Genomic DNA, 25,921 nt, shown 5'->3' on the forward strand with positions numbered 1-25,921 from the left:
CACACACACACACACACACACACACACACACACACCGGCTGACCATGAGCTGCTAGTGCTCTACGTACAGGAGCCACAGTTCCACTTCTTTTCTTTTTTTTTTTTTTTAAATTGTGAAAATACTGTACAGAGGAGTTACAATTACATGGGCAAGGTAATGAGTACATTTCTTATCAAGCATTGTTGCCTACTCCTTTGTTTCTCCTTCCCATCCCACAGTTCCACTTCTGACTTTTTTTTTTTGCCAGTCCTGGGGATTGAACTCTGAGTGCTGTCCCTGGGCTGCTTTTGCTCAAGGCTGCCACTCTACCACTTCTTGAGTCACAATACCATTTCTGGCCTTTTCTGTGATTAGAGATAAGAGTCTCATGGACTTTCCTGCCCTGGCTGGCTTTAAAACTTGATCCTCAGATCTCAGCCTCCTGAGTATCTAGAATTACAGGCAAGAGCTACCAGTGACTTGTTCTTTTGGTTCTTAATTGGAGATAACAGTTTTGTGGATTTTCCTGCCCGAGCTGGCTTCAGATGGCGATCTTTACATCTCAGCCTCCTGAATAGCTTAGATTACATACATGAGCCACTGGTGCTGGACAAGGGGCCCTTCTGGGAGTTGGCAAATACAGAAACCAGGAATGAGAAGTAGGCTAATCAAGTGAATCTCTCCTTCCTTCCTTCCTTCCTTCCTTCCTTCCTTCCTTCCTTCCTTCCTTCTCTCTCTCTCTTTTGTTTTTTGGTACTGGGGATCAAACCCAGGATGTTGTACTTGCTAGGCAAGCACTTTGCCACCCACTAAGCTACATTATAGCCCATTTCCTACTCTTTTTTTTAGTCAGTCATGGGGCTTGAACTCTGGGCCTGGGCACTGTCCCTCAGTTCATCAGCTCAAGGCTAGCGCTCTACCACTTGAGCCACAGCGCCACTTCCAGTTTTCTGGTAGTTTACTGGAGATAAGAGTCTCAGGGACTTTCCTGCCTGGGCTGGCTTTGAACCACGATCCTCAGATCTCAACCTCCTGAGTAGCTAGGATTACAGGCATGAGCCACCAGTGCCTGGCTTCATTTCCCACTCTTGATCACTGAATCTGCCAGCTGAAGAAAAACAAAAAAACAAAAAAAACACATGAACTTGCTGCCAAGTACCCAAACAACTCAGTTTAAACATAAGACTTCAGAAGAAGTTTGTATTTTATTAAAATACACATAATAGGACTGGGAATATAGCTTAGTGGTAGAGAGCTTGCCTAATATCCCTGGGTTTGATTCCTCAGTACCCACATAAACAGAAAAAGCTGGGAATGGTGCTGTGGCTCAAGTGGTAGAGTGCCACCCTTGAACAAAAAGAAGTTCAAGAAGCGTGCCCAGGCCTTGAGTTCAAGCCCCAGGACTGGCAAAAATAAAATAAAATTCACATAATAAATGTCTCTTATGTGCATTAGCAGGAAAAGGTGTACTGGCATACACCTGTAATCTTTTTTTTTTAATTGTGAAAATACTGTACAGAGGGGTTACAACATGGGCAAGATAATGAGTACATTTCTTATGAAGCATTGTAGCCTCCTCCTTTGTTTCCCCTTCCCATCCCTTCCCATCCTCCCCCCACCCCCCACCCAATCCTCCCTGCCCCCCCCCACCAAGGTTGTAAAGTTCGTTTTCATCATAATGACTTGTACATCTCATTTTTTGCACTGGGTCCACCCGTATCCCTAGTTAAACTATTTGTTTTTCCCCTTCCCCTCCACAAATTATACCCACATGAAATACAGTGAAAGCAGGGGTTATACTGTGGGGAGGGACATACAAAGCAACAAGGAAATAATCTTATAAATGTGTTAGAAACAATCGCATGAAAGAAAAAAAATTGAATACATATCTTATGGTTCATTTCCCTAACATCACCTTATCTGACCTTTTCTGCTTGACTCAGACATATACTAGATATTGCATACACCTTTAATCTTAACATTGAAGAAGCTGAGTGAGCCAGGTACCACTAGCTCACACCTATAATTCCAGATACTCAGGAGATTGAGATCTGAGGATTGTGGTTTGAAGCCAACCTGGCAGGAATATCTGTGAGATTCTTATCTCCAATTAACCACCAAAAGCCACTAGTGGAGCTGTGGCTCAAATGGTAGAGTGCTAATCTTGAATGAAAAGACGTTCAGAGATGGTGCCCAGGCCCTAAGTTCAAGCTTCAGGACTGAATCAGGGAGCTGGTGAGTTTGAGATTAGCATGATCTACATAGTGATACTTTGTCTAAAAGAGAGGTGGTGGGGAAGGATGGGAAGAGAGAGAGAGGAGAAGAAAGGAAGGTTTTAATCTTTTGATAATCTCCACAAATACTTATGGTTTTGCAAAGATGTATCATTACCTGCTGCTATGTCATTTTCTGCTGTGAGCTATAAGTAGTGTTCAAACTTACCAAGCACATTATTTAGATCTTCCCAGTCTTGGGAAGATCTTCTGTGATCCATGCTGCATGAACTGTAGATTTATAAATCACGAATGTTTTCCCAGTGAGAACGCCTTTAAGAAAATATGGAAAAGAAATGTCCTTAAATGGATTGAACATATTTTAGCTCTTCAGGCAGATAGAAATGGAGGGAATGCATTTGAAAAACATTCAAACAACATTGGGAAGAATTTTATTTGTGTGTGTGTGGGGGGGGTGTGCGTGTACGCATGCACGCGCACGTGCCAGTATTGGGGCTTGAACTCAGGGCCTGGGTACTGTCCCTGAGCTTTTTCTGCTCAAGTCTGTTGCTCTCCCACTTGAGCCACAGCTCCACTTCGAATTTTTTGTTGGTTCATTGTAGATAAGAGTCTCTAGAGTTTTCTGCTCAGGCTGGCTTCAAACTGCAATTCTCAGATCTCGGCCTCCTGTGTAGCTAGGATTATAGGCGTGAACCACAGGCACCTAGCACGGTTTTCTAAGCCATGATGAATGAGCTGTCACCCATGTCCTGCTTCTTTCTGTGAGGCTATAATTTGACTTCTTAATATACTTATCTGTAGTGTAGATATGAATGTGGATGATAAAATTGCAGAAGTTAATGTTCTAAGATTACTGATTTTACAGACTGACTTTCCCTTTCTCCTCTTCTAACAGGAAATGACATAGAGGCCTTATGAATACATGCGTGCATTCTTGATTCAGACTTCAGACTTTACCAGGGCCAACCCAGTCTGGAAGCACATCTTAATTAACGTTACAAGGAAACTGCTACCTCAGCAAACAAAAAGCAAGTAGGAAAAGATTTATCATCACCAATGCCAATTTTAAAGAAAACTTGTTTTTCAAAAACCTTACAGGAAATTTGGAGACTTTTAGGATTGAGGAGAAGCTTTATAGGTAGATGGATTTGACAGGCAGGCTCTGTCAAAATTCTGCAGAGGTTTGCCCTTTGTACTTAAGAACTTTGCGTGAAATAACCCCTGTACTACTTTTTAAATTGCTGTTGATCAGCTTATGGGTGTGGGGTTCTAATGTTTTTTTGGTATATTAAAGATTCATTATATTGCATTTTGAAAAGTTAAGTTATTTTTCTGCCATTGTAAATATGACTATGGAAACTATTCTTGCAAAACAATTAAACATTTTTCTCAGCAAGCATATCTTTTTATGAAGAGAGTTAGAATGCTACAGTACTTACACAGCATTTTGGACACTTTTTATTTTTTATTTTTATTTTTTGGTCCAGCGATCCTGCCTCCATTGAAAATAGTAATTGTATGACCCTGTTGTCCTTATCTCTATGTTGGCTCACACGGTCACCTGCCTCATGGAAATGCCTTTTTTTAAATGGAGATTTGCAGAACTCTACTATTTTTATACCTGTCTACAGTTTTGACAGACAGTAATTAAAACTCCAAACCCTCACACCCACCTGCAGTTCCTGGCACAGTTGCCCCTACCCGCATGTATTGCTGCAGTGCTCAGGACAGTAAAATGGACCACAAGCGGCGCTTCCTGCTTGGCGGGTCCAAGCAGAAGGTGCAGCAGCATCAGCAGTACCCGCTGCCAGAGCTGGGCCGGGCACTGAGTGCTCCCCTGGCATCTACAGCCACCGCTGCCCCCCTGGGCAGTTTGACCACTGCAGGCAGCTGCCACCATGCCATGCCCCACTCCACTCCTATCGCTGACATCCAGCAGGGCATCTCCAAGTACCTGGATGCCCTCAACGTCTTCTGCCGTGCCAGTACCTTCCTCACAGATCTCTTCAGCACCGTGTTCAGGAACTCTCCCTATTCTAAGGCAGCCGTGCAGCTCCGAGATGTACAGGAACATGTCATGGAGGCAGCCAGCCGGCTGACCTCAGCCATAAAGCCCGAGATCGCCAAGATGCTCATGGAGCTTAGTGCCGGGGCTGCAAACTTCACAGATCAGAAGGAGTTCAGTCTGCAGGACATTGAGGTACAGTATCTTCCGTCCCCTACATGAGATAGGAAATATATTCCCCAAGTCAGCGAGGATGCTCTGTTACTTGTACCCAGGCCCCTAGGGTAGTAGCCTGTGTCCTGTCTTTATGATTTCCCTGTGTGAAAAAACGGTTTGGCTTGGCACCAGTGGCTCATGCCAGTAATCCTAGCTACTTAGGAGACTGATATCTGAAGATCACAGTTCAAAGTTAGCCTGAACAAGAAAGTCCATGAGACTTATCTCCAATTAACTGCCAAACCAACCTGCAAGTGGAGTTGTAGCTTCTATGGTAAAGCATAGCCTAAAAGCTCAAAGTGACAGCTCTCAGGCCCTGAGTTCAAGACCCCCAACCAGCACACACATAAAAATGTTTGTGCTTGCCAAGTTCCCAACTGCTTTCATTTCAGACTAAGTAACTTAAAAGCTTTTTTTGGTTGTTGTTGTAGCTGATACTGGGGCTTGAACTCAGGGCCTGGGCACTGTCCTTTAGCTTTTATTTGCCCAAGTCTGGCTCTCTATGACTTGGGGGGTGGGGTAGAGGATGGTTTAGTGCTTACTTAGAGATAAGAATCTACAGATGTGCCTACCCAAGCTGGCTTCTAAAGCAATCCTCAGATCTCAGACCTCTGAATAGCTAGGATTATAGGTATGAGCTACCTTTATTCTTTTTTTGTTGTTGTTTTTGTAGAACTTGACTCTGAGCCTGTGGTCTGTCCTTGAGCTTTTATTTATTTATTTTGCCACTCCTGGGGCTTGAATTCAGGGCCTGGGCTCTGTTCCTTAGCCTTTCTGTGCTCAAGGCTAGCACCCTACCTCTTGGAGCCACAGCAGCACTTTTTAGCTTTTTCTGAGTTGTTAATTGGAAATATGAGTCTCTCAGACTTGCCTGCCTGGGCTGGCTTTGAACCATGATTCTCAATCTCAGCCTTCTGAGTAGGTAGGATTACAGGCATGAGCCACCAGCACCTGGCCTACCTTTATTCTTGACTTAGGAATCCTCTTGTGCTTATAGTAAGCACTGCCTCCCATCAAACCTAGGGACTTGCAGAGTATATAGTAGGCTAGCATGCCTAACATGGTTAAACTTTTATCTTATTTATCTGATAGATTTAAAAGTTATTTTTAGCTGCTGAGAGAGTTAATCTGAGGTTTCTCCATGTGTCCTTGGGCACCCAAGTTAAGCTGCTAGATGGCTAATCCTGGGGAAAGAATTGTTCCTCTCCCATCCTGGGGCTGAAGTTGCCAGTTCTTTGAGCCATATCAGAAATTGAGGCTGCATAAGCTAACGAAAACTGCTTTGCAAAACAAAACTAACTATTAAATAACACAGTTAATTTTCATTTTGCTTAAAAGTGATTTTCTCTCTCACTTCCAAAGGGAATTGTGTGTGTATGTGTGCAGGAGAAAAAGAATGTGTATGCATGCATGTGTGTGTGTGTTTGAGTCAGGATGAAGGTATATAGCGAGGTTGTCTTTAAACTACCCAATCCTCATGCCTTAGCTTCCCGAGTGCTTAGATTATAGGCATGCTTCACCATGTTCAGTACTAAGGTGATTTTTTTTTGGGGGGGGGGGGGTCCCGTCGTGGGGCCTAAACTCTGGACCTGGGTGCTGTCCCTCAGCTCTTCAGCTCAAGGCTAGCGCTCTACCACTTGAACCACAGCGCCACTTCTGGCTTTTTTTTCTTTTTGCTTATGTGGTGCTGAGGAATTGAACCCAGGGCCTCATGCATGCAAGGCAAGAGCTCTACCACTGAGCCACCTTCCCAACCCAAAGGTGATTATTTTTTTAAGCAACATCAACATTATTGGTGTAAATCAAAGTTTATCACCCTTGTTCTGTAAGAGTCAGATAGGAAATTTTAGGCTTCTTGGCCTACATGGGTATGGTTTATGCCACATGGCCTTCCTTTTTTTCCGACTCTTGAAAAAAAAAAAAGTAAAAATTAGGAAGTGGAGTTGTAGCTCCTTAGAAGTATCAACTTGAGTAGAAAAAGCCAAATCATTGCATGAGGCCCCTGGTGCCAGTGGCTGACGCCTGTTAACCTAACTACTCAGGAGACTGAAATCTGAGAATAGAGGTTCAAAGTCAGCCAGGACAGGAAAGTCAGTGAGACTCTTATATCTTAGTTAACCACAAAAAGAAAGAAGTAGCTGGATACCACAGGCACGCCCGAAATCTTAGCTACTCAGGAGGCTGAGATCTGAGAATCTCAATTCAAAGCCAGCCCAGGCAGAAAAGTCTTTGTGAGACTCTTATTTCCAATAAACTACTCAGAAAAGGCTGGAAGTGGTGCTGTGGCTCAAGTGGTAGAGTGTTAGCCTTGAGCACAAAAAGGCTCAGGGATAGTGCCCAGGCCCTCAGTTGAAGCCCTAGGACTGGCAAAAAAAAAAAAACAACACCAAAAGTAGAGGTATGGCTCAAGTGGTAGAGCACTAACCAGTGAAAAAGCCAAGGAAGAGCACATGGTCCTGAGTTCAAGCTCCATTGTTGACTCCCCCCGCCAAAAAAAAAATTGTTGTTCAACCACCAGGGAGTGATCCTGGTCACTTCTTTGACTCAGGGTGTGTTGATCCATAGTAGATCCAGGCTACTATGACTCTCATTCCAGGATGACCTGGCCCTTTCTCTTTATTTAGTTAGAATTCAGCAGTAGTGTCTGGAAAGATAAGACCAAGGCATTTATTTCAACCTGAACATTACTGACCTCATGTCCAGGACCTGCCATGATTGTTTGCTCTCCAACCCTGGTGGAAAGTTTCACTTATCCCACAGGCCAGGACAGTTAAAGATGAACCAACCCTTACCCCCTTCCTCTCCAGATGCAGGGCATACTTACAAAGTCACCAGTACTTAGAATACTAACAGGCAGTACTTACCTACTTCTTCCCCCTTCTACTTTCCTAGAACCCACATTATTATAGCAGAGAAGGGGAAGTACTTACTGTTTTTGTTGTAGTTTGGAATTTTGGCTGGTTTTCTTCCATTGAAATGCTGATCAGAGTAAGGGGAATACTCTTTCTCTCCCTCTCTCCCTCTCCCCCCCACCCCCCACTCACACACCCTGCATACCTGCTCCTTCTTCCCCCTTCTGTGCCTAATGGAGTAAGTAGGCTACTGGAAACTACGTAGTACACTGGATGAGTTTTAGAACCTGTGGGTCTGTTTGTTTTGTTTGAAACAGCCTATGTCAGTTCCAAATTGAGATTGGGGAGGATAGGCCCCAATACCCACCAACTTCACATTTCACTTTTCCTGGAACATTATATGGTATTCCTAGAATTCATATACTACCAAAGGACTTAGTCATAAGCCAGTGATCGCTCCTCCAAAGTGAAATGGATAGGCATTTGACATTTGGACTTTTCCCCTATTTTGTTTGTTTCTTTTTATGGTTCTAGAACCAAAGCTGGGAGGGGTTTTTAACTTTGATTCTCCCTCCCTACTGACTCCCAAGAACTCTGTGGTCTAATATTGTGGAACTTGACTGGCTAAGCCAAGCCTTTGCTATAGTTTCGATATAGTTTTTCCCCAGCAAAGCTCACTCTGAAAACTAGCTTCCAGTGTGGACAGTGTGGGAAGCTCATGGGGCCGTTAGAGGTGATTAGGTCAGTGAGGGATCAGCCTGTGAGTTCTAGGTCTGGAGAGTCTCAGTTAGTTATTCTTGACAGGGAGTTAGTTTACAGTAAGGGCACTTTTCATGTTTTCTTTGTCTGCACTCACCTGCGTGCCTGTCTGCTTTTTGAAATTGGTTGAAGCAGCCCAGAGTCCTCAATGGCAGCACACCGTAGGATCGTTTCTTTTTTTTTTTTTTTTTGGTCCGGTCGTGGGGCCTGAACTCTGGGCCTGGGCGCTGTCCCTCAGCTCTTCAGCTCAAGGCTAGTGCTCTACCACTTGAGCCACAGTGCCACTTCCGGTTTTCTGGTGGTTTATTGGAGATAGGAGACTCATGGTCTTTCCTGTCCAGGCTGGCTTTGAACCGAGATCCTCAGATCTCAGCCTCCTGAGTAGCTAGGATTACAGGCGTGAGCCACTGGCGCCCGGCTTTGCCTGGCTTTCTTGCTCACTGCTGTCATTCCATCACTTGCGCCAAGTTCCAGCCTGGCCTTTTGCTGGTTTATTACTAACGGAGTCTTGTGTAATTTTCTGTACCAGCTGATTTTGAATCGTTATCCTCAGGTGTCAGCCTCCTATGTGGGTAGGATTATAGATGCAAGCTACCAGTGCTTACCTCTGACTTTATTTATATTTTACTGTGGCAAATATGCTATTATCTAAACTACTTGCAGATTTTAGCCTTAGAGTGATATAATTGGGGGCTGGGAAGGTGGCTCAGTGGTAGAGTGCTTGCCTTGCATGCATGAGGCCCTGGGTTCTATTCCTCAGCACCACATAAGCAAAAAGAAAAAAGCCGGAAGTAGCGCTGTGGCTCAAAGTGGTAGAGTGCTAGCCTTGAGCTGAAGAGCTGAGGGACAGCGCTCAGGCCCAGAGTTCAGGCCCCATGACTGGACCCAAAAAAAAAAAAGTTATAATTAATTAAGCAATTGGAATTTGGATGACTATAAACTTGCATTATATATAACAAACAAGATTTACTAGCTATTTGGTGTGGGTGGAAGCCGCTGTGGAGAGGCTGGACCTTTGATTTGTCAAGACATGCATGTCCAGCCAATTCATTATTCTGGAGATGGCTAATTAAAAGGAGAAAAGTAAGGAATTAACCAAGTTCCTGCTTTTCTAATGTACTCTACTTTTCAGGGTAACCAAATAGCCCTAATGGATGAAGAAAACAACTCTATAGATACCATGCTTTTTTTCTTTCTTTCTTTTTGTTTTTCCTAGTGCCTATACTAGAGCTTGATCTCAAAGGCTCAGATTCACTTACCTTTTTTTGCTCGAGGTTGGTGCTCTACTACTTGAGCCACAGCTTCACTTCTGGCTTTTTGCTGGTTAATTGGATATAAGAATCTCTTGGATTTGTCCTGCCTTGGTTGGCCCTAAACAGTACTCCTTGGTTATCATCTTCCTGAGTAGCTAGGATTACAGGTGTCACCACTGGCCTCATACTTACTCATGTCTGTAATCCCAGCTACTCAGGAGGCTGAGATCTGAGGATTGCAGTTCAAAGCCAACCCAAGTAGTAAAGTCTGTGAAACACTTTTTGTTTGTTTGTTTGCTGGTCCTGGGGCTTGAACTCAGGGTCTGGGCCTTGTACCACAGCCTCTCTCTGCTCAAGTCTAACTAATGTTCTATCACTTGAGCCACAACGCCACTTCCAGCTTTTTCTAAGTAGTTATTGAGATGTCTCATGGACTTTCCTGTCCTTGTTTCGTTTCCAACCACATCAGATCTCAGCAATCTCAGCCTCTTTGTAGCTAGGATTACAGGCCATAAGCCATTGGTGTGGCTATGAGATTCTCCAGAAGTGGTGCTGTGGTGCAAGTGATAGAGCACTAGCCCTGAGCACAGAGAGGCTCAGGAGAGAGCCCAGGCCCTGAGTTCAAGCCCCAGGACTGGCAAAAGAGATGAGGGAGAGAGAAAAAGAGGGAGAAGGAGATGATACAATTAGAAATATCATTTTGTCAACCATGATGAATTTAGTGACAACTCTCAACAATAGAGAATAAAATTGTTTTATGAACAGTTGCTGAGAATTACTTGAAGTAGGAATTGTGATTTGCCCATTCAGGTCACATTGACCATTTCAGATAATTGAGACAGATGATCATGTCTTCTGGTGTAACAACCGCAGCATAGTACTTCTCTCTTTTTTCTTTTTCTGATACCACTGGGGCTTGAACTCAGGGTATTATGCTTGTTAGGTAAGAGTTTTCCTGCTGAGCAATGCCTCCAGCTCCTTATTACAATGGTTATTTTTTAAATAGTCTCACTTCACGTCTGAGACAAGTGGACCACCATCCACCTATTAAAGGTTCCATTTGTAGTTTGGATTACAGACTGATACCACCACACCCAGCTTCCTCTCTTGAGGTGGAATCTCAAGGACTTTCCAAGTGTTCCTAATTTTGGTGCTTAGTGAATGAATGAGGGGATATAATTGCACAGTTGCTTTAAAAAAAAAAAAGCTTAAGTGAATTGAAAGGAAAAAGATTTGGTGGGCATATGAAAAGGGAACAGAAATAAAAGAAGTCACATAGAATCATTTCGGGTAGAGCTGGCTTTTTGAGTGAATTTTTATGGTTGACTGTCCATCTACAATTTCACAGGACTAAAGAAGTGGCCTGTAGGCACCCCTGGAACACAACCCCACCCCACCCCCTGTCCCCCCAGTTACAAACCAGGAATCTGATCATCTGTAAACATTTGCCAGGAAAGGGCTGGAGATGGAGCTCAGTGGCAGTGCACTTCCCCAGCACCACAAATGTTAAACAAGTTGATAATTAAATAAGCAAATAAACCCTTCTGGATCCAGCACCAACAGAGGTTAAATGTTTGTTACCTCTCCATTCTTACTTGTAGAGGGTTTAGTTGGCAGAGCCATCCTTCCATGACACCAGGCTTTCTGCCCCTCAAGCTAATGATGAAATGTTCCGAGTCAGCAACAGGAATTAGCCAGGTGTTCTTTCACACCTGGGAGATCCCTTGCTCACTCTAGGATCCCTCTTGATCATATCCCATAGCCACCGGACCTACATGGCTCTTCCCCTCCAGCCACACCAGCCCCCCTTCCTCAATAAAATAGTGGCCTGCTTGCCAAGGTAAGTGAGGCTAATGAAAGTTCTGGGGCCTAGTAGACAGAGACCTAAATAAACAGACTATGGCAGGAGGTGTACTGAATGTGGTGATGCGGATGGAAAATAGCCTGAAGGCTGATCGTTTCTGTGCAGCTTCCAGCTGCTCCTCTTTCCCACCCTGCTTATCTAGCTCACCTAGCCAAAGGAGGCTGGTAAAAGGACCTGACCTGGTTGAGGGCGGGGTGGAGCATGGAACCCTGGCAGTATTGGCCAGAGTAAAGATGTGCTCTTAGTGGGCTCCAGACTCCCCTTCTTTTTGAGTAAGAAACTCTTGATTTTGTTTTTCAGGCATATTGTGCCTGGGATAAGGTTTACACATCTCTCCCTAACAGTAGGGGCAGTCATTGCAGTAGATCTTATTCATGAAGTTGTAACTTGAAGTATTGGTTGAAGACTTCTGGGAAGTCTCTTTATAAGGAAAGGCATGCTTCCTTATCTTCCCTCAGTATTTTCTCTCTCTTTCTTCTCTCTCCTCTCTCTTCTCTCTCTTCTTTCCCTCTCTCTTCCCCCCCCCTCCCCGTCTTGCTTGAATTTAGGACCTGGGTGCTGTCCCTGAGCTTTTTCACTCAAGGCTGGCACTCTACCATTTTTTTTTGGGGGGGGGTCTGGTCATGGGGCCTGAACTCTGGGCCTGGGCACTGCCCCTCAGCTCTTCAGCTCAAGACTAGCACACTACCACTTGAGCCACAGCGCCACTTCTGGCTTTTTTCTTTTTGTTTATGTGGTGCTGAGGAATTGAACCCAGGGCCTCAGGCATGCAAGGCAAACACTCTACCACTGAGCCACCTTCACAGCCTGGCACTCTACCATTTTGAGCCACAGTATCACTTCCAGTTTTCTGGTTGTTAATTGTAGATAAGAGTCTCCTGGACTTTCCTGCCCAGGCTGGCTTTGAACAGTTATCCTTAGATCTCAACCTCCTGAGTAGCTAGGATTATAGGCATGAGCCACCCCAACTCAATTGTGTTTTTTTTTAATTATTATTTTTTGTGTATGCTAATAACTGGGGTTTGAACTCAGGGGTATAGGTGCAGTCCCTTAGTTTTTTTTCTCAAGGCTGATTACTTACCACTTGACCCACACCTCTATTTCTGTTTTTTTGGTAGTTTATTGGTGATAAGAGTCTCACTGAGAGTTGGGCGCCGGTGGCTCACACCTGTAATCCTAGCTACTCAGGAGGCTGAGATCTTAGGATCGCAGTTCAAAGCCAGCCCAGGCAGGAGACTTATCTCCAATAAACCACTAGAAAACCGGAAGTGGTGCTGTGGCTCAAGCGGTAAAGTGCTTGCCTTGAGCTGAAGAGTGCAGGGACAGCGCCTAAGCCTAGATGTTCAAGCCCCATGACCGACTTAAAAAAAGAGTCTCACAGACTTTTCTACCTGGGCTGGCTTTGAGCCTTGATCCTCAGAACTCAGCCTCCTAAGTAGCTAGGATTACAAGGATGATTGTGAGGCCTAACTTTTTTTCTGTGTGTGCCCTTCTTGGGGCTTGACCTCAGGGCCTGGTCACTATCTCTGAGCTATCTATCTATCTCAAAGCTAGTGTTCTGCCACTTGGAGCCACAGTGCCATTTCCAGCTTTTCAGGTAGTTAATTGGAGAAAAGAGACTCATGGATTTTCCTATCCAGGTTGGCTTTGAAACACAATTCTGAGATCTTAGCCTGCTGAGTAGCTAAGGATTAAAGGTGTGCTACCCGTTTCAACTCTTCATTATTAAATTTGCATACATTTGTAAGCTAAGGGTATTTCATTGTAATATTTTCATATATGCTTTCCCCCAATTTTCTACATCTACAATGCAGACAGGTAACTGAAAGTCATTTAGGCCCTTAGAACTATGAAGAAACCAAGGCCTTGTGTGAAAACCCCAAGCAGAAAGAAGGGAGCTAGGTTCCCTGAGATGCCCAGCAATTTCCCTTCTAGCTCTGGACTGCCTACCTGTGGATTTATGTTAGGAAAAAGTAAATCACTGTTGTGTTGGGAGTTTTCTTGTTAGGTGTAGCTAACCTGGTTCTGAGTAGAAGCAAGGTCAATAATCTAAGTAAGAGATGTTAGTAGCTTGGAATGGAATGGTTTCAGAGGCAACAGCTGGGACCATTTAAATGTTTTTATTATAAAATATACATAGCATTGGGCTGGGAATAGAGCTTAATGTTAGAGTGCTTGCCTAGCATGCATGAAGCCCTGGGTTCCATTCCTCAGTACCACATAGAAAAAACCAGAAGTGGTGCTGTGGCTCAAGTGGTAGAGTGCCAACCTTGAGCAGAAGAAGCTATGGGACAGTGCCCAGGCCCTAAGTTCAAGCCCCAGGACTGGCCAAAGGAAAAAAAACATTCACATTGGGCACTGGTGGCCCCCACCTGAGTTGCTTAATCTTAGCAACTCTGGAGGCTGAGTTCTCTGAGGATCTCAATTCAAAGCCAGCCTAGGGGGGAAAAAAATCCATGAGACTCTTATCTCCCAGCAAAAAGCCAAAAGTTGAGGTATCTCAAGTGGTAGTACGTTAGCCTTGAGTGGAAAAGCTAAGGGACAGCCCCCAGGCCCCCAGTCCATAGGACTGTAGTTTTGTTTGAGTTGCCAGCATTTGGTGTTGACTCTGGCAGCTTTGGCATGTGCTGGCATTGCTTCCTTCCCTAGTTCTTCCACACATCAAGCAGCTTCATTATGCTCTAAATTAATGCTGACTGCAAAGAAGGTTCTGTAGCTCTTTTGTCCATTTTTTATTTGCTGGGTTGGCGACTAAACCTAGGGCCTTGCATGTTGGTAGGAGGCAAGCATTTTACTACCAAACCCCATTCCCAAGACTTTGGTTTTGTTGTTAGTTCTTTTTTGTTGTTGGTGGTGGTGGTGGTGCTGGTGGTGGGGCCTGAACTCAGCCTGGGCACTGTCCCTGTGCTCTTCAGCTTAAGGTAGGCGCTCTACCACTTGAGCCACAGTGCCACTTCCATCTTTTTCTGCTTATGTGGTGCTGAGGAATAGAACCCAGGACCTCATGCATGCAAGGCAAGCACTCTACCACTGAGCCACCTTCCCAGCCCCCTTGTTGTTAGTTCTTTAGTTGCAATAGTAATCTTGTTTTTTTGTTTTGTTTTGTTTTTTAATTATTAATCTTTAAGGCACTTTCCATAATCCAAGCATGGTCTGTTGTAGTCTTTGTGTCTCTGGAGTGAGATGTTTGTCTCACATTTTGGTCTGCTGGCTGGGTCATTATGTCATAATTCTGGAATCAGAAGGAAAAAAGCCTCATGAAGGACAAGTCTGGGGACACTTGGACCCAAATGTATGTAAGGTGTATTGAAGTAATGACAGAATGGCTTTGGAATTTCTTTTCTTTTTTTGGGGGGGGGTCCGGTCGTGGGGCTTGAACTCTGGGCCTGGGCGCTGTTCCTCAGCTCTTCAGCTCAAGGCTAGTGTTCTACCACTTGAGCCACAGCGCCACTTCTGGCTTTTTTCTTTTTGCTTATGTGGTGCTGAGGAATCAAACCCAGGGGCTCATGCATGCAAGGCATGTGCTCTACCACTGAGCCACCTTCCCAGTCCCTGGCTTTAGAATTTCTAATAAAAGTAGCCAATGTAGATCAGCTTCCATTCAGTCACTCCAGACTTCTAAATTGTTCAGGAATGAGTGTTCTATGGGCAGGGGACAGTAAAGTGGAGGAACTGTTGATGAAATTGAGCAGAACAACGAACTTGGAAACTGTATTTGAATGGAAACTCATCAGATGTTTGGGGAGATAAGTTGACTTGGGTGCCTTGTCCTCTCTAGGAGGTGGTATTTATCCATCTGTTATGTAAAAAGGAGGGTTGTTTGGTTGGTTGTTTTTTAATCCAGTACTGGGGCTTCCACTCAGAACCTGAACACCATCCCTTAGCTTTGTTCTGCTGAAGGCTAAGCTTTACTATTTCTAGAGATCCAAAGTAGCCACTGGTGTGATTGGCTTGCAATTATTTACAGCATATGTTTTTGTCACAGTTAATTTGGGGTGATGCTCTACACATCGTGGGAAGAAGTAGGGAGGTACATGATACCTGACTTCCTGTCATCATCGTTTCTTATTTATGGTGGAGAAGCTTAAATTAAATGACTCACCTGGGGTCAAACATATAATCATTGTTAGAGACAACATAGGGACAACACCTCTTCAAACTATCTGACATGCCTTCCACCACTAATTCCTGCAGCTGCATCTCCTAAACAGAGACCCTCTCCCAACCCAATCCTTCTGCTGAGGCAGCAGTAGGAGGGTGGTCCTGACCAGTCTTGTCAGAAGAGTCCTATTCGGGACCCTCCCATGGGCCTTCAAAGCCAGTTCTGATCTCACATGTCTGTTAAGACCTTTGTAATGTCTTCCCTTGTTAGGGGGTAATATTAGAAAACGTTGTTTTTTTGTTTTTTTTTTTTTGTCGGTCGTGGGGCTTGAACTCTGGGCCTGGGCGCTGTCCCTCAGCTCTTCAGCTCAAGGCGAGCGCTCTACCACTTGAGCTACAGCGCCACTTCCGGTTTTCTGGTGGTTTATTGGAGATAGGAGACTCATGGTCTTTCCTGCTCGGGCTGGCTTTGAACCACGATCCTCAGATCTCAGCCTCCTGAGTAGCTAGGATTACAGGCGTGAGCCACCAGCGCCCGGCTAGAAAACGTTTTCTAATGTTATCCTTGTGAGCTTAGGGCCTTATTCCTTCTCTTCTGGCACCATCCTCAGGCTTTGTGCTTTGTTCATATTAGGTATTACATTAGGTGATATATTTGTTGCAAGAATGAGTGATTCTTTTTTATTGGTCAGAAGTGTGAGAATATGACCCCAGAGCAAATGTGTGCCCGCCATCCTCACTGTCCCTCCCTTCCTCCCCTTTTCCCACAGCCTGCCATATCGCTCGGGGAGGGGGAAAGGGAGAGGAAAAAAGAGCTGTATCCCTGAGGAACCAATTCCTCTCCTCCCCTCCACCAAACCAGTGAAAGTTGGGGTTCAGTTGTGTGCCTGATCTGTGCTATCTGCATTTAGCTGCGTCTGATTGTTATGTACAGGTAGTAGGGCATACTGGCTAGAGGCATAGGCCCTTGGATAATTTCATACCTTTCTGTGTGCCTTACTCTCTGTAAAATGATGATAACCCCTTAGGGTTGTTCCCTGGGCATGTGAAATCTTGAGCATAAACCAGGCATAACCAATTAAAGCTGGCTGCCATTATATTACACTCTGAATAGATGCTGTCATTTATGTCTCAAGATTCCTAGGTCTGCTGCCTCTGTGTCCCTCACCTTGCCCAAAGAACCCAGACTGTTGATGGGGAAGAGCTCTGGGGGAGGTGAGAGTGGAAACCCAGAATGTTTCTGTGGGTGTTCAGCCTGTCATGATAGATGTTCACTGTTCTTTTTCTGTCTCTTTTTTTGGGGATAAGAGGAGGTGAGACATTGGTCGTGGGGCTTGAACTCTGGGCCACAGCACTATCCCTGATCTCTTCAAAGCTAGTGCTCTACCACTTGAGCTACAGCACCACTTCTGGTTTTCAGGTGGTTAATTGGAGATAAGAGTCTCACGGACTTACTTGCCCAGGCTGGCTTTGAACCACGACCTTCAGATCTCAGCCTCCTGCGTAGCTAGGATTACAGGAATAACCCACTGGAGCCTAGTTTATCATAGGTAGTATTTTAGTGTGTCAGTATGGATATACTATAATTATATGTTTACATTGTACATTAATATGGTACTTGTAATCCTAGTACTCAGGAGGCTGATCTCTGGAGAATCACTGTTTGTACAGTTTTTTTTTTTTGCCAGTCCTGGGGCTTGAACTCAGGGTCTGGGCACTGTCTTTGAGCTTCTTTTTGCTTAAGGCTAGCGCTCTACCACTTGAACCACAGAACTACATCCAGCCATTTCCGTTTATATGGTACTGAGGACTCGAACCCAGGATCACCATTTGAAGCCAGTATGATCAGAAAAGTCCCAGAGACTCCATTTCCAAAATAACCAGCAAGGAAGTGGAGCTGTGGCCCAAGAATAAGAATACTAGCCTTGAGCAGAAAAGCTCCTGAGTTCAAGCCCTAGGACCAGCCCAAAAACAACAACAAAATAACCAGCAAAAAAGCTTGAGGCATCCATGGCTAAAGTGGTAAAATACTAGCGGAGTTTAAGTCCTAGTACTGGCAAAAAAAGAAGAAAAAAATAAAACATACCAAAGAATTTCCTTCTTGGACTTTTAGCCAACCAACTACTCATCTGTATCAGATTAGTAGGCTTTTATTATACAAATGGATGGAGTTATCTACTATGTTTTGTTGACTCACAGAAGACTGGTTTGTCAGCTTTGGTTTGTAGGACCAGAAATATGACATAACAGCTATGTTAATAACTATTTTAACACTAAAATAACCAGCATCTTTGGATTCCATTTTCAATGGAATGTTGCCTACAAGTCAAACCAACCTTTGCAGATTTTTCGTCACATGCCTTTTACTTTGCCTGTTGAACACCATGTGGGTTATGGATTTTTCTGGTTCAGCATAAGCTCAAAGGACAACCCAGGGTTGGTGTGAGTCAAAGTCCAGATGAAGATGAGGGCTGTGGAGAGCAGAAATGTGGGTGTGAGGTGGGAAGTTGGGAAACTCATATTCCTGAGAGTTTGCTGTTGGGTTGAAATTTTTTACTTCAAGGCATCAGGCATCTAGGCCCAAACAAGAATGAAAGATCCTGCTAATGTCTTACTTCACCATTCTGAGATTGTTGATAGGTCAGAATTTGTAGCTAGGGAAGCAGGAAAGTGTATGAGACTCATATATCCAATGAACCACCAAAAAAGCCGGAAGTGAAGGTATATGTGGCTCAAGTGGTAGAGGACCAGCCTTGGCAAAAACAAAAAAAAAAGCTAAGGGGGCTGGGAAGGTGGCTCAGTGGTAGAGTGCTTGCCTTGCATGCATGAGGCCCTGGGTTCTATTCCTCAGCACCACATAAGCAGAAAAAGCTGAAAGTGGTGCTGTGGTTCAAGTGATAGAGTGCTTGCCTTGAGCAAAAGAAGCTCAGGGACAGTGCCCAGGCCGAGTTCAGGCCCCACAGCCAACCAAAAAAACAAAACAAAACTAAGGGACAGTGTCCAAAAAAGGGAGGGAGGAGGTAAAAGAAAGAAGAGAAAAAAAATTTTGTGCAAACCCATTAGCAATCTGCAACCTGAAATCCTCCTCTCTTGTTCTTGCAGGTGCTGGGACGATGTTTCTTGACAGTGGTGCAAGTTCATTTCCAGTTTTTAACTCACGCATTGCAGAAGGTCCAGCCTGTAGCTCACTCTTGTTTTGCTGAGGTGGTTGTGCCAGAGAAAAAGAACAGTAGCAGTGGTAGCAACTTGTCTGGCATGGGCCACACTCCCGAACTGGAGGAAGCTGTGCGATCCTGGCGGGGGGCTGCTGAGGTAACTGGGCTTTGAGAGATTGGGACCAGATGCATTTTTTTCATTCTGGGAACTAGGTCCATCAAGTCTAAAATCCCTAAAACAAAGGCAAGGCTCAAAATGGAATCATACCAGCTTGGGCCCCATCTCAGGGTCCACTTCAGTGGTTGAGTGCTAGCCTTATGCTGAAGAGCTCAGGGACAGTGCCAGGCCCAGAGTTCAAGCCCCAGAACAAAAAACAAAAACAAATCAAATGAGAGGCTAAAGGGGGCCTTTGCTTCTTGGTTTTCAAAGAGCCATTTCCCTACTGTAATTCCAGCTACTCAGGAGGCTAAAATATGAAGATTATGGTTTGAAGCTAGGCGAGCAGACAAATCCCTGAGGTTTGGTTTGGTTTGGTTTTGTGTTTTGCCAATCCTGGGGTTTGAACTCTGGGTCTGGGCACTGTCTCTGAGCATTTTGCTCAAGGATAGCGCTCAACCACTTGAATCACAGCACCACTTCCAGCTTTTCCTGTTGGTTAATTGGAGATGAGAACCTCAAGGCCTTTCCTGCCCTGGCTGGCTTCGAACTGCTATCCTCAAATCTCAACCACCTGAGTAGCTAGGATTACAGGTATGATCCACTGGCACCCGTCTTCCCTGAGGTTTTTATCTCCAGTTAACACACCCATCCTTGAGGGGAAAAAGCTAAGGGAGAGTGCCCAGGCCCCAAATTCAAGCCTTAGTACCAGTCAAAAGATAAAAAAGAAAGAAAACTTAAGGTTGAAACTCCTTCAGGCGACAGTGTTTCAGTAAATGCCTGCTTTGTGCCAGGCCTGTGCGAAACCCCAAGATGCCAACCTGTGCCACAGCTTGCTGGAAGAAAGCTTAGAAAAACGGTTCCAGAGTGTGGTGGAGATGTACAGATCCCAAAGAAAAGGCCCTATTTGTGCATGGGTGTGGTACAAGAAAGCCTCTCTGAAAAGAAGGATCAGGAGAAGGCTGACACCTGAGTTAGGAAAGATAGGGTGTAGCTGGCCAGGGAGCAAGGGGAGAGAAGTGCTCAACCAGCCAGGCAGCTAGGTAGGTAGGCCAACTGGACAGTTTGGTAGACATTGAGGTGGCAGCTCCCCCCTCCCCCCTCCAGCCATATCCACATTAGCATGAAAGCTCAGTGAACATAGACAAGTTGTATGGAGCTTTGTTATTATTGTTGTTGTCAGTTGTGGGGCTTGAACTCGGGGCCTGAGTACCGTTCTTTTACTTAAGGTTAGTGCTCTACTACTCTGAGCCACAGCTCCACTTCTGGTTTGAGTGATTAATTGGAGATAAAAGGGGACTTTTCAGCCCAGGCTGGCTTTGAACTGCAATCCTCAGATCTCAGCCTTGAGTAGCTAGGATTACAGGTGAGAGTCACAAGTGCCCTGCTTTGGTTTGTTTTTTGTTTTGTTCTTAATATCAGTGCTGCCTTTGAACTCTTTTTGTTCAAGGCTAGCACTCTACCACTTGAGTCATCGCTCTACATCCAGCTTTTTGGTGGTTCAGAAATGAGTCTCACAAAACTCTTGCTTAAGCTGTCCTTGAACCATGGACCATGATCCTTAGCCTCAGCCTCCTGACTAGCTAGTTTTATAGATAGGTATGAACCACTGGCTGTTGTTACTCTCTTAATTTTGCTGGTACCTGTAGTATTCTTCTTTACCTATTAGCCACTGTTTATGTCACAGGCGACATCTAGACTGAGAGAAAGAGGCTGTGATGGCCGCCTGGCAGGAATTGAAGTCCAGCAGCTCTTTTGTTCCCAGAGTGCAGCTATTCCCGAACACCAGCTGAAGGAACTGAACATAAAAATTGACAGCGCTTTGCAGGTAAAGTCTTTTTAAACCTAGCATATAGATAGAAAGTGATATAACAGAAGGAGAGAATTCAAGTTGTGGTATTGGGCCAGTTGGAAAAACTAATAAAGTAGTTACTTATTGGCCTCAAGTCTTTCAATAACTGTAGAAAAATTTAATTCCCGTTTTGGTTGGACTTTATCTTATTCTAACCAGCTGTGTCTAATCTTGATTCTTGAAAATACTTGCTTTGCAGGCATATAAAATAGCTCTGGAAAGTTTAGGCCACTGTGAATACGCAATGAAAGCTGGCTTCCACCTGAACCCAAAGGCAATTGAGGCAAGTTTGCAGGTATGTTTTTCTGTCAGGTAGTGCTGGGAGCTGTGGGAGGTGATTGGCCAGGCATGTGTGGGCCAGCCGTGGCTCACCTCCTCCTCTCTTACCCCTTCTTCAGGGCTGCTGCAGCGAGGTGGAAGCCCAGCAGACAGGCCGGAGACAGACTCCCCCTCAGCCAATGCAGTGTGAGCTTCCCACTGTCCCCGTGCAGATAGGACCACACTTCCTGAAGGGCGTCTCCTTTAACGAGTCAGCGGCCGACAATCTGAAACTGAAGACGGTAGTTTTCCATGTACTTCCAGTAATGGGCATAAACTTGGAGTTCTCAAGGGGAATCTAAGGGCTTGTGAAGAGTGTAGAATTAAAAACAGGAGGTCAGGTCAGGCCGGGCACTGGTGGCTCACACCTGTAATCCTACTCAGGAGGCTGAGATCTGAGGATTGCAGTTCAAAGCCAGCCCAAGCAGGAAAAGTCCATGAGACTCTTATCTCCAATAAACCACTCAGAAAACTGAAAGTGGCTCTGTGGCTCAAGTGGTAGAGCAGCGGTAGCCGTGAGCTGAAGAGCTCAGAGACAGCGCCCAGGCCCATAGTTCAAGCCCCACAACCTACAAAAAAAAAAACAACAAAAACAGGAGGTCTTGTCTTGGCCAGGTACCAATGGCTCATGCTTATAATCCTAGCAACTCAGGAGGCCAAGATCTGAGGTTTGCAGTTCAAAACCAGCCCAAGCAGGAAAATCCCTGCATCTCTTATCTCCAGTTAACCACCAGAAAACGACTGAGCTATGGCTCAGTGGTAGAGTGCTAACTTTTAGCACAAAAGCTCAGGAGCCATGCCCAAGCTCTGAATTCAAGCCCCAATATTCTCTCTGTTTCTCTGTTGTTCTCATTCTCTCTCTCTCTCTCTCTCTCTCTTTCTCACTCACTCTCTCTCTCACCCTCTCACATACACACACACACACACAAGATGTTAAAGAAGGAACCTGTGATCCTTCTCAATATAGTGATATCTAAAGATGACACACCAGCAACTTGTTTTTGTAGTGTTAGGGTTTGAACCCAGGACCTCACACATGGGAGACAAGTGTTCTACCACTGAGCCACAACCCTAGCACTGTGGTGACATTCTTTCAATGAAATATTTGCTGAGAAAATCTTATTCAAACATTTAACCTAAAGGATTTGAAAGTACACTGTAAATATGGTATATGAATGTTTTTGCTGGACTTTGAGAATTGAGAGGAGAGGAAATCTTACATTAATACATACTAATAGCTTTTTGTGCAGCATGGAGCTAGCCATCATGCCATGTACTGTGTCATTTAATGTTGCCCTATCAGGTGTAACTACACCCCATCACCCATTTAGCAGATAGGGAACAGAAGCCTAAGGAAGTTGTAGAACTGGAGACTGAGCTCATGAAGGCTTATTTCCAGAGTCTGTGTACCTGACCACTTACTTGATCATCGAAAATAAGAGTTAATGGGTTTTTGTTTTTGTTTTGTTTTGGTGCTGGTCCTGGGGCATGAACTCAGCCCTGAGCATTATGCCTGAGCTTTTTTTTTTTTGGGTCCTGTTGTGGAGCCTGAACTCTGGCCCTGAGCGCTGTCCCTCAGCTCTTCAGCTCAAGGCTAGCACGCTACCACTTGAACCACAGCTCCACTTCTGGCTTTTTTCTTTTTGCTTATGTGGTGCTGAGGAATCGAATCCAGGACCTCAAGCATGCAAGGCAAGCGCTCTACCACTGAGCCACCTTCCCAGCCCTATGCCTGAGCTTTTGACTCAAAGCTAGCACTCTACTACTTGAGCCACAGCTCTACTTCCAGCTTTTTTTGGTGTTTGATTGTAAATAAGTCTCATAGACTTTCCTGCCCAGTTTGGCTTTTAACCATGATCCTCAGATCTCAGCCTCCTGAACAGATAGGATTACAGACATGAACGACCAGCACCTAGCTTAACAATTGAGGATTTGACTAGTTTTTTTTGTGGGTTTTTTTTTTTTGTTTGTTTGTTTGATTTTTCTTTTGTTTGGTCAGTCATGGGGCTTGAACTCTGGGCTTGGGCACTATTCCTCAGCTCTTCAGCTCACTCTGGAGCCACTGTGCCACTTCTGGTTTTCTAAGTGGTTTATTGGAGACAAGAATCTTTTTTTTTTGTCAGTCGTGGGGCTTGAACTCTGGGCCTGGGCGCTGTCCCTCAGCTCTTCAGTTCAAGGCGAGCACTCTACCACTTGAGCTACAGCACCACTTCTGGTTTTCTGGTGGTTTATTGGAGATAGGAGTCTCACAGTCTCTCCTGCCCGGGCTGGCTTTGAACCACGATCCTCAGATCTCAGCCTCCTAAGTAGCTAGGATTACAGGCATGAGCCACCAGCGCCTGGCAGAGACAAGAATCTTAATGGACTTTCCTGCCCAGGCTGGCTTTGACCCATGATCCTCAGATCTTAGCCTCCTGAGTAGCTAGATGGCGTGAGCCACCAGCACCTGGCTAGTATTTTATTTATTTATTTATTTTTTGTCGGTCATGGGACTTGAACTCTGGGCCTGGGCACTGTCCCTCAGCTCTTCAGCTCAAGGCGAGCGCTCTACCACTTGAGCTACAGCTCCACTTCCGGTTTTCTAGTAGTTTATTGGAGATAGGAGTCTCACGGTCTTTCCTGCCCGGGCTGGCTTTGAACCGCGATTCTCAGATCTCAGCCTCCTGAGTAGCTAGGATTACAGGCGTGAGCCACCGGTGTCCAGCTTAGTATTTTAGAAAGATTCAGAATTTCCAGATTTCTTGGCCAATCTGCTCAAGAGATAATAAATAACGCTGTTAATGCTATTATAGAAATCATGATGGCACACGCCTATAATCCTAGCACATAAGAGCTAAAGCAGAAGGATCATGAGTTCCAGGCCAACTTGGGCTATATAGTGTTGACACTATCTATAAAAAAAAATATTTTAAGTCATATTTAAGTCATATTTATGTACTAAAGCTTGTTATCCATATTTAGCCATTTTCTCTGGGGTTGACTGATGGTAATTAAGGAATTCAAATGTCATTATTTGCATATGCTTAAAATGTTTTTCTCTCTCAGATGATGATATCATGCATTTCTACAGCTTTTAGAATCCTGTGTGTCTTTATCTTGAGATGAATGCTTTTCTCTTCCATCTGCAGCACACAATGTTACAGCTGATCAAGGAAGCAGGCTGCTACAATGGAATCACAGCCAGAGAAGATTTTCCTGTCACAGAAGTGCTGAACCAGGTGTGCCCATCCACATGGCGGGGTGCCTGCAAGACGGCTGTGCAGCTGCTGTTTGGCCAGGCAGGACTGGTGAGTGAGTAGGATGGGCAAGGGAGAGAACAGAGATATCTCAAGCATGAGCCAATGTGTTGCTGCATATGCGTGATAATACCAAATGATTTTCTGAGTTCTTCAGTGCTAAAGAATGTAGACTAGGGCCAGGCGCCAGAGGCTCACGCCTATAACCCTAACTACTCAGGAGGCTGAGATCTGAGAATCACGGTTCAAAGCCAGCCTGGGCAGGAAAGTCCGTGAGACTCTTATCTCCAATAAACTACTAGAAAACTGGCTGGAAGTGGCGCTGTGGCTCAAGCCGTAGATCACTCGCCTTGAGCTGAAGACTTCAGCACAGGGACAGTGCCCATGCCCAGAGTTCAAGTCCCAGGACCGACCAAAAAAATGTAAACCAGATTTTTTTAAAGTAAAGAATAGCTGGGCCGGGCGCTGGTGGCTCAGGCCTGTAATCCTAGCTACTCAGGAGGCTGAGATCTGAGGATCGCGGTTCAAAGCCAGCCTGGGCAGGAGAGACCGTGAGACTCCTATCTCCAGAAAACCGGAAGTGGCGCTGTAGCTCAAGTGGTAGAGCGCTCGCCTTGAGCTGAAGAGCTGAGGGACAGCGCCCAGGCCCAGAGTTCAAGCCCCCCGACCGAAAAAAAAAAAAAAAAAAGAACTCCGAAGAGAAGTAATAAATTAAAAGTTCCCTGATGACCAATGAAAGTTCCACTACTGCCAGGCACTGGTGACTGATGCCTATCATCCTAGCTACTTAGGAGACTGAGATCTGAGGATTGGGGTTTGAAACCAACTTGGGCAGGAAAGTCTATGAGGCTCTTATCTCCAATTAACCATCAGGAAACCAATAGTAGAGCTGTGGCACAAAGTGATAGAACACTAGCCTTGAGCTCAGGGACAGTGCCCAGGCCCTTAGTTTAAGCCCCATGCCAAACAAAAAAAATCATAATAATAATCAGATTGGTTTATAATCTTCAAGACTGGGAGAACCATGGTAGTATATTTTCAAAAAAAAAAAAAGTACAAATAAGTCAGGACACGTAGGCTTAAGAAACATGGTTAAGTTTTTTTTAAAAGGTCCCTTCCTATTCAGAGCCCAGAAACTTCCTAGTCCCTTATCCCCTGATTGCAGGACATCTTTGTATATGTCTGACAAAGGACCTTTAGATTTGGATTCTGGGGGCAGGAGGAGAGAGGAAACACCTGTCTGGTCCAACAAAGACTGTTCTTGGACAGGAAGTATTTCCGAGAGAGCAGCTGCAGGAGCTGTTTACAGCATTGGAAATGGACACCATTAGAGATGGAATTTGAGATGATGATAAACAGCTCTGCACAGCTTGACCCCTCCTGAAATATAGATTTGTTTTTAAAGTCTTTTATCATTGTTTTCTTGAAATAATTTTGTGGTAGTGATTGTTGTTGTTTGGGTTTGAGTCTTTGTTGTTGATGTTTAGAGGTAGCCCCATAGCCAAGGTTGCATTGAAATTTGGGATTCTCCTGCCTCAGCCTTCAGAGTGCTGGGATTAGAGGCATGTGCCACCACTTCCAGCTTGAAATTCTTTTAGTTATTAGAAAATACAGGCATCACTTTGTAAGATTCCTTAGATAGGTGGTTACTAAAAAACTCACCTCCAAGAAGCTAGGGGTATGGTGGTGCAAGGGGTAAATCACTGCCTAGTGAGCTCAAGGCCCTGAGTTGAAATGTATTACTGTGCAAACAAGTCTTTCCTCCAGATAAGAAGAGGTCATTGAAGAATGGTTACTTTATCTTGAAGTTGTTCTGAATAGGTCAAGATTAAATCTTTTTTTTTTTTTGGGGTCCGGGCGTGGGGCTTGAACTCTGGGCCTGGGCACTGTCCCTCAGCTCTTCAGCTCAAGGCGAGCGCTCTACCACTTGAGCTACAGC

At 44.8% G+C, this 25,921-nt stretch overlaps 1 protein-coding gene across 1 annotated transcript in view; it reads left to right on the forward strand.

The window, feature by feature from the left end:
* Positions 1-25,921, forward strand: part of Kiaa0355 (KIAA0355 ortholog) — a 48,610-nt gene that overhangs the window by 6,964 nt on the left and 15,725 nt on the right. Inside the window, exons 2-7 of the mRNA XM_013026338.1 lie at positions 3,110-4,414; positions 18,367-18,576; positions 20,264-20,404; positions 20,628-20,723; positions 20,827-20,988; positions 23,875-24,033. Coding sequence (XP_012881792.1) covers positions 3,920-4,414; positions 18,367-18,576; positions 20,264-20,404; positions 20,628-20,723; positions 20,827-20,988; positions 23,875-24,033 — 1,263 coding nt within the window. The 5' untranslated portion in view covers positions 3,110-3,919. The remainder of the gene's footprint in view (positions 1-3,109; positions 4,415-18,366; positions 18,577-20,263; positions 20,405-20,627; positions 20,724-20,826; positions 20,989-23,874; positions 24,034-25,921) is intronic.

The sequence above is a fragment of the Dipodomys ordii genome, unplaced genomic scaffold, assembly GCF_000151885.1.
Source record: "Dipodomys ordii isolate 6190 unplaced genomic scaffold, Dord_2.0 Scaffold92, whole genome shotgun sequence".
Taxonomy (NCBI): Eukaryota; Metazoa; Chordata; class Mammalia; order Rodentia; family Heteromyidae; genus Dipodomys; species Dipodomys ordii.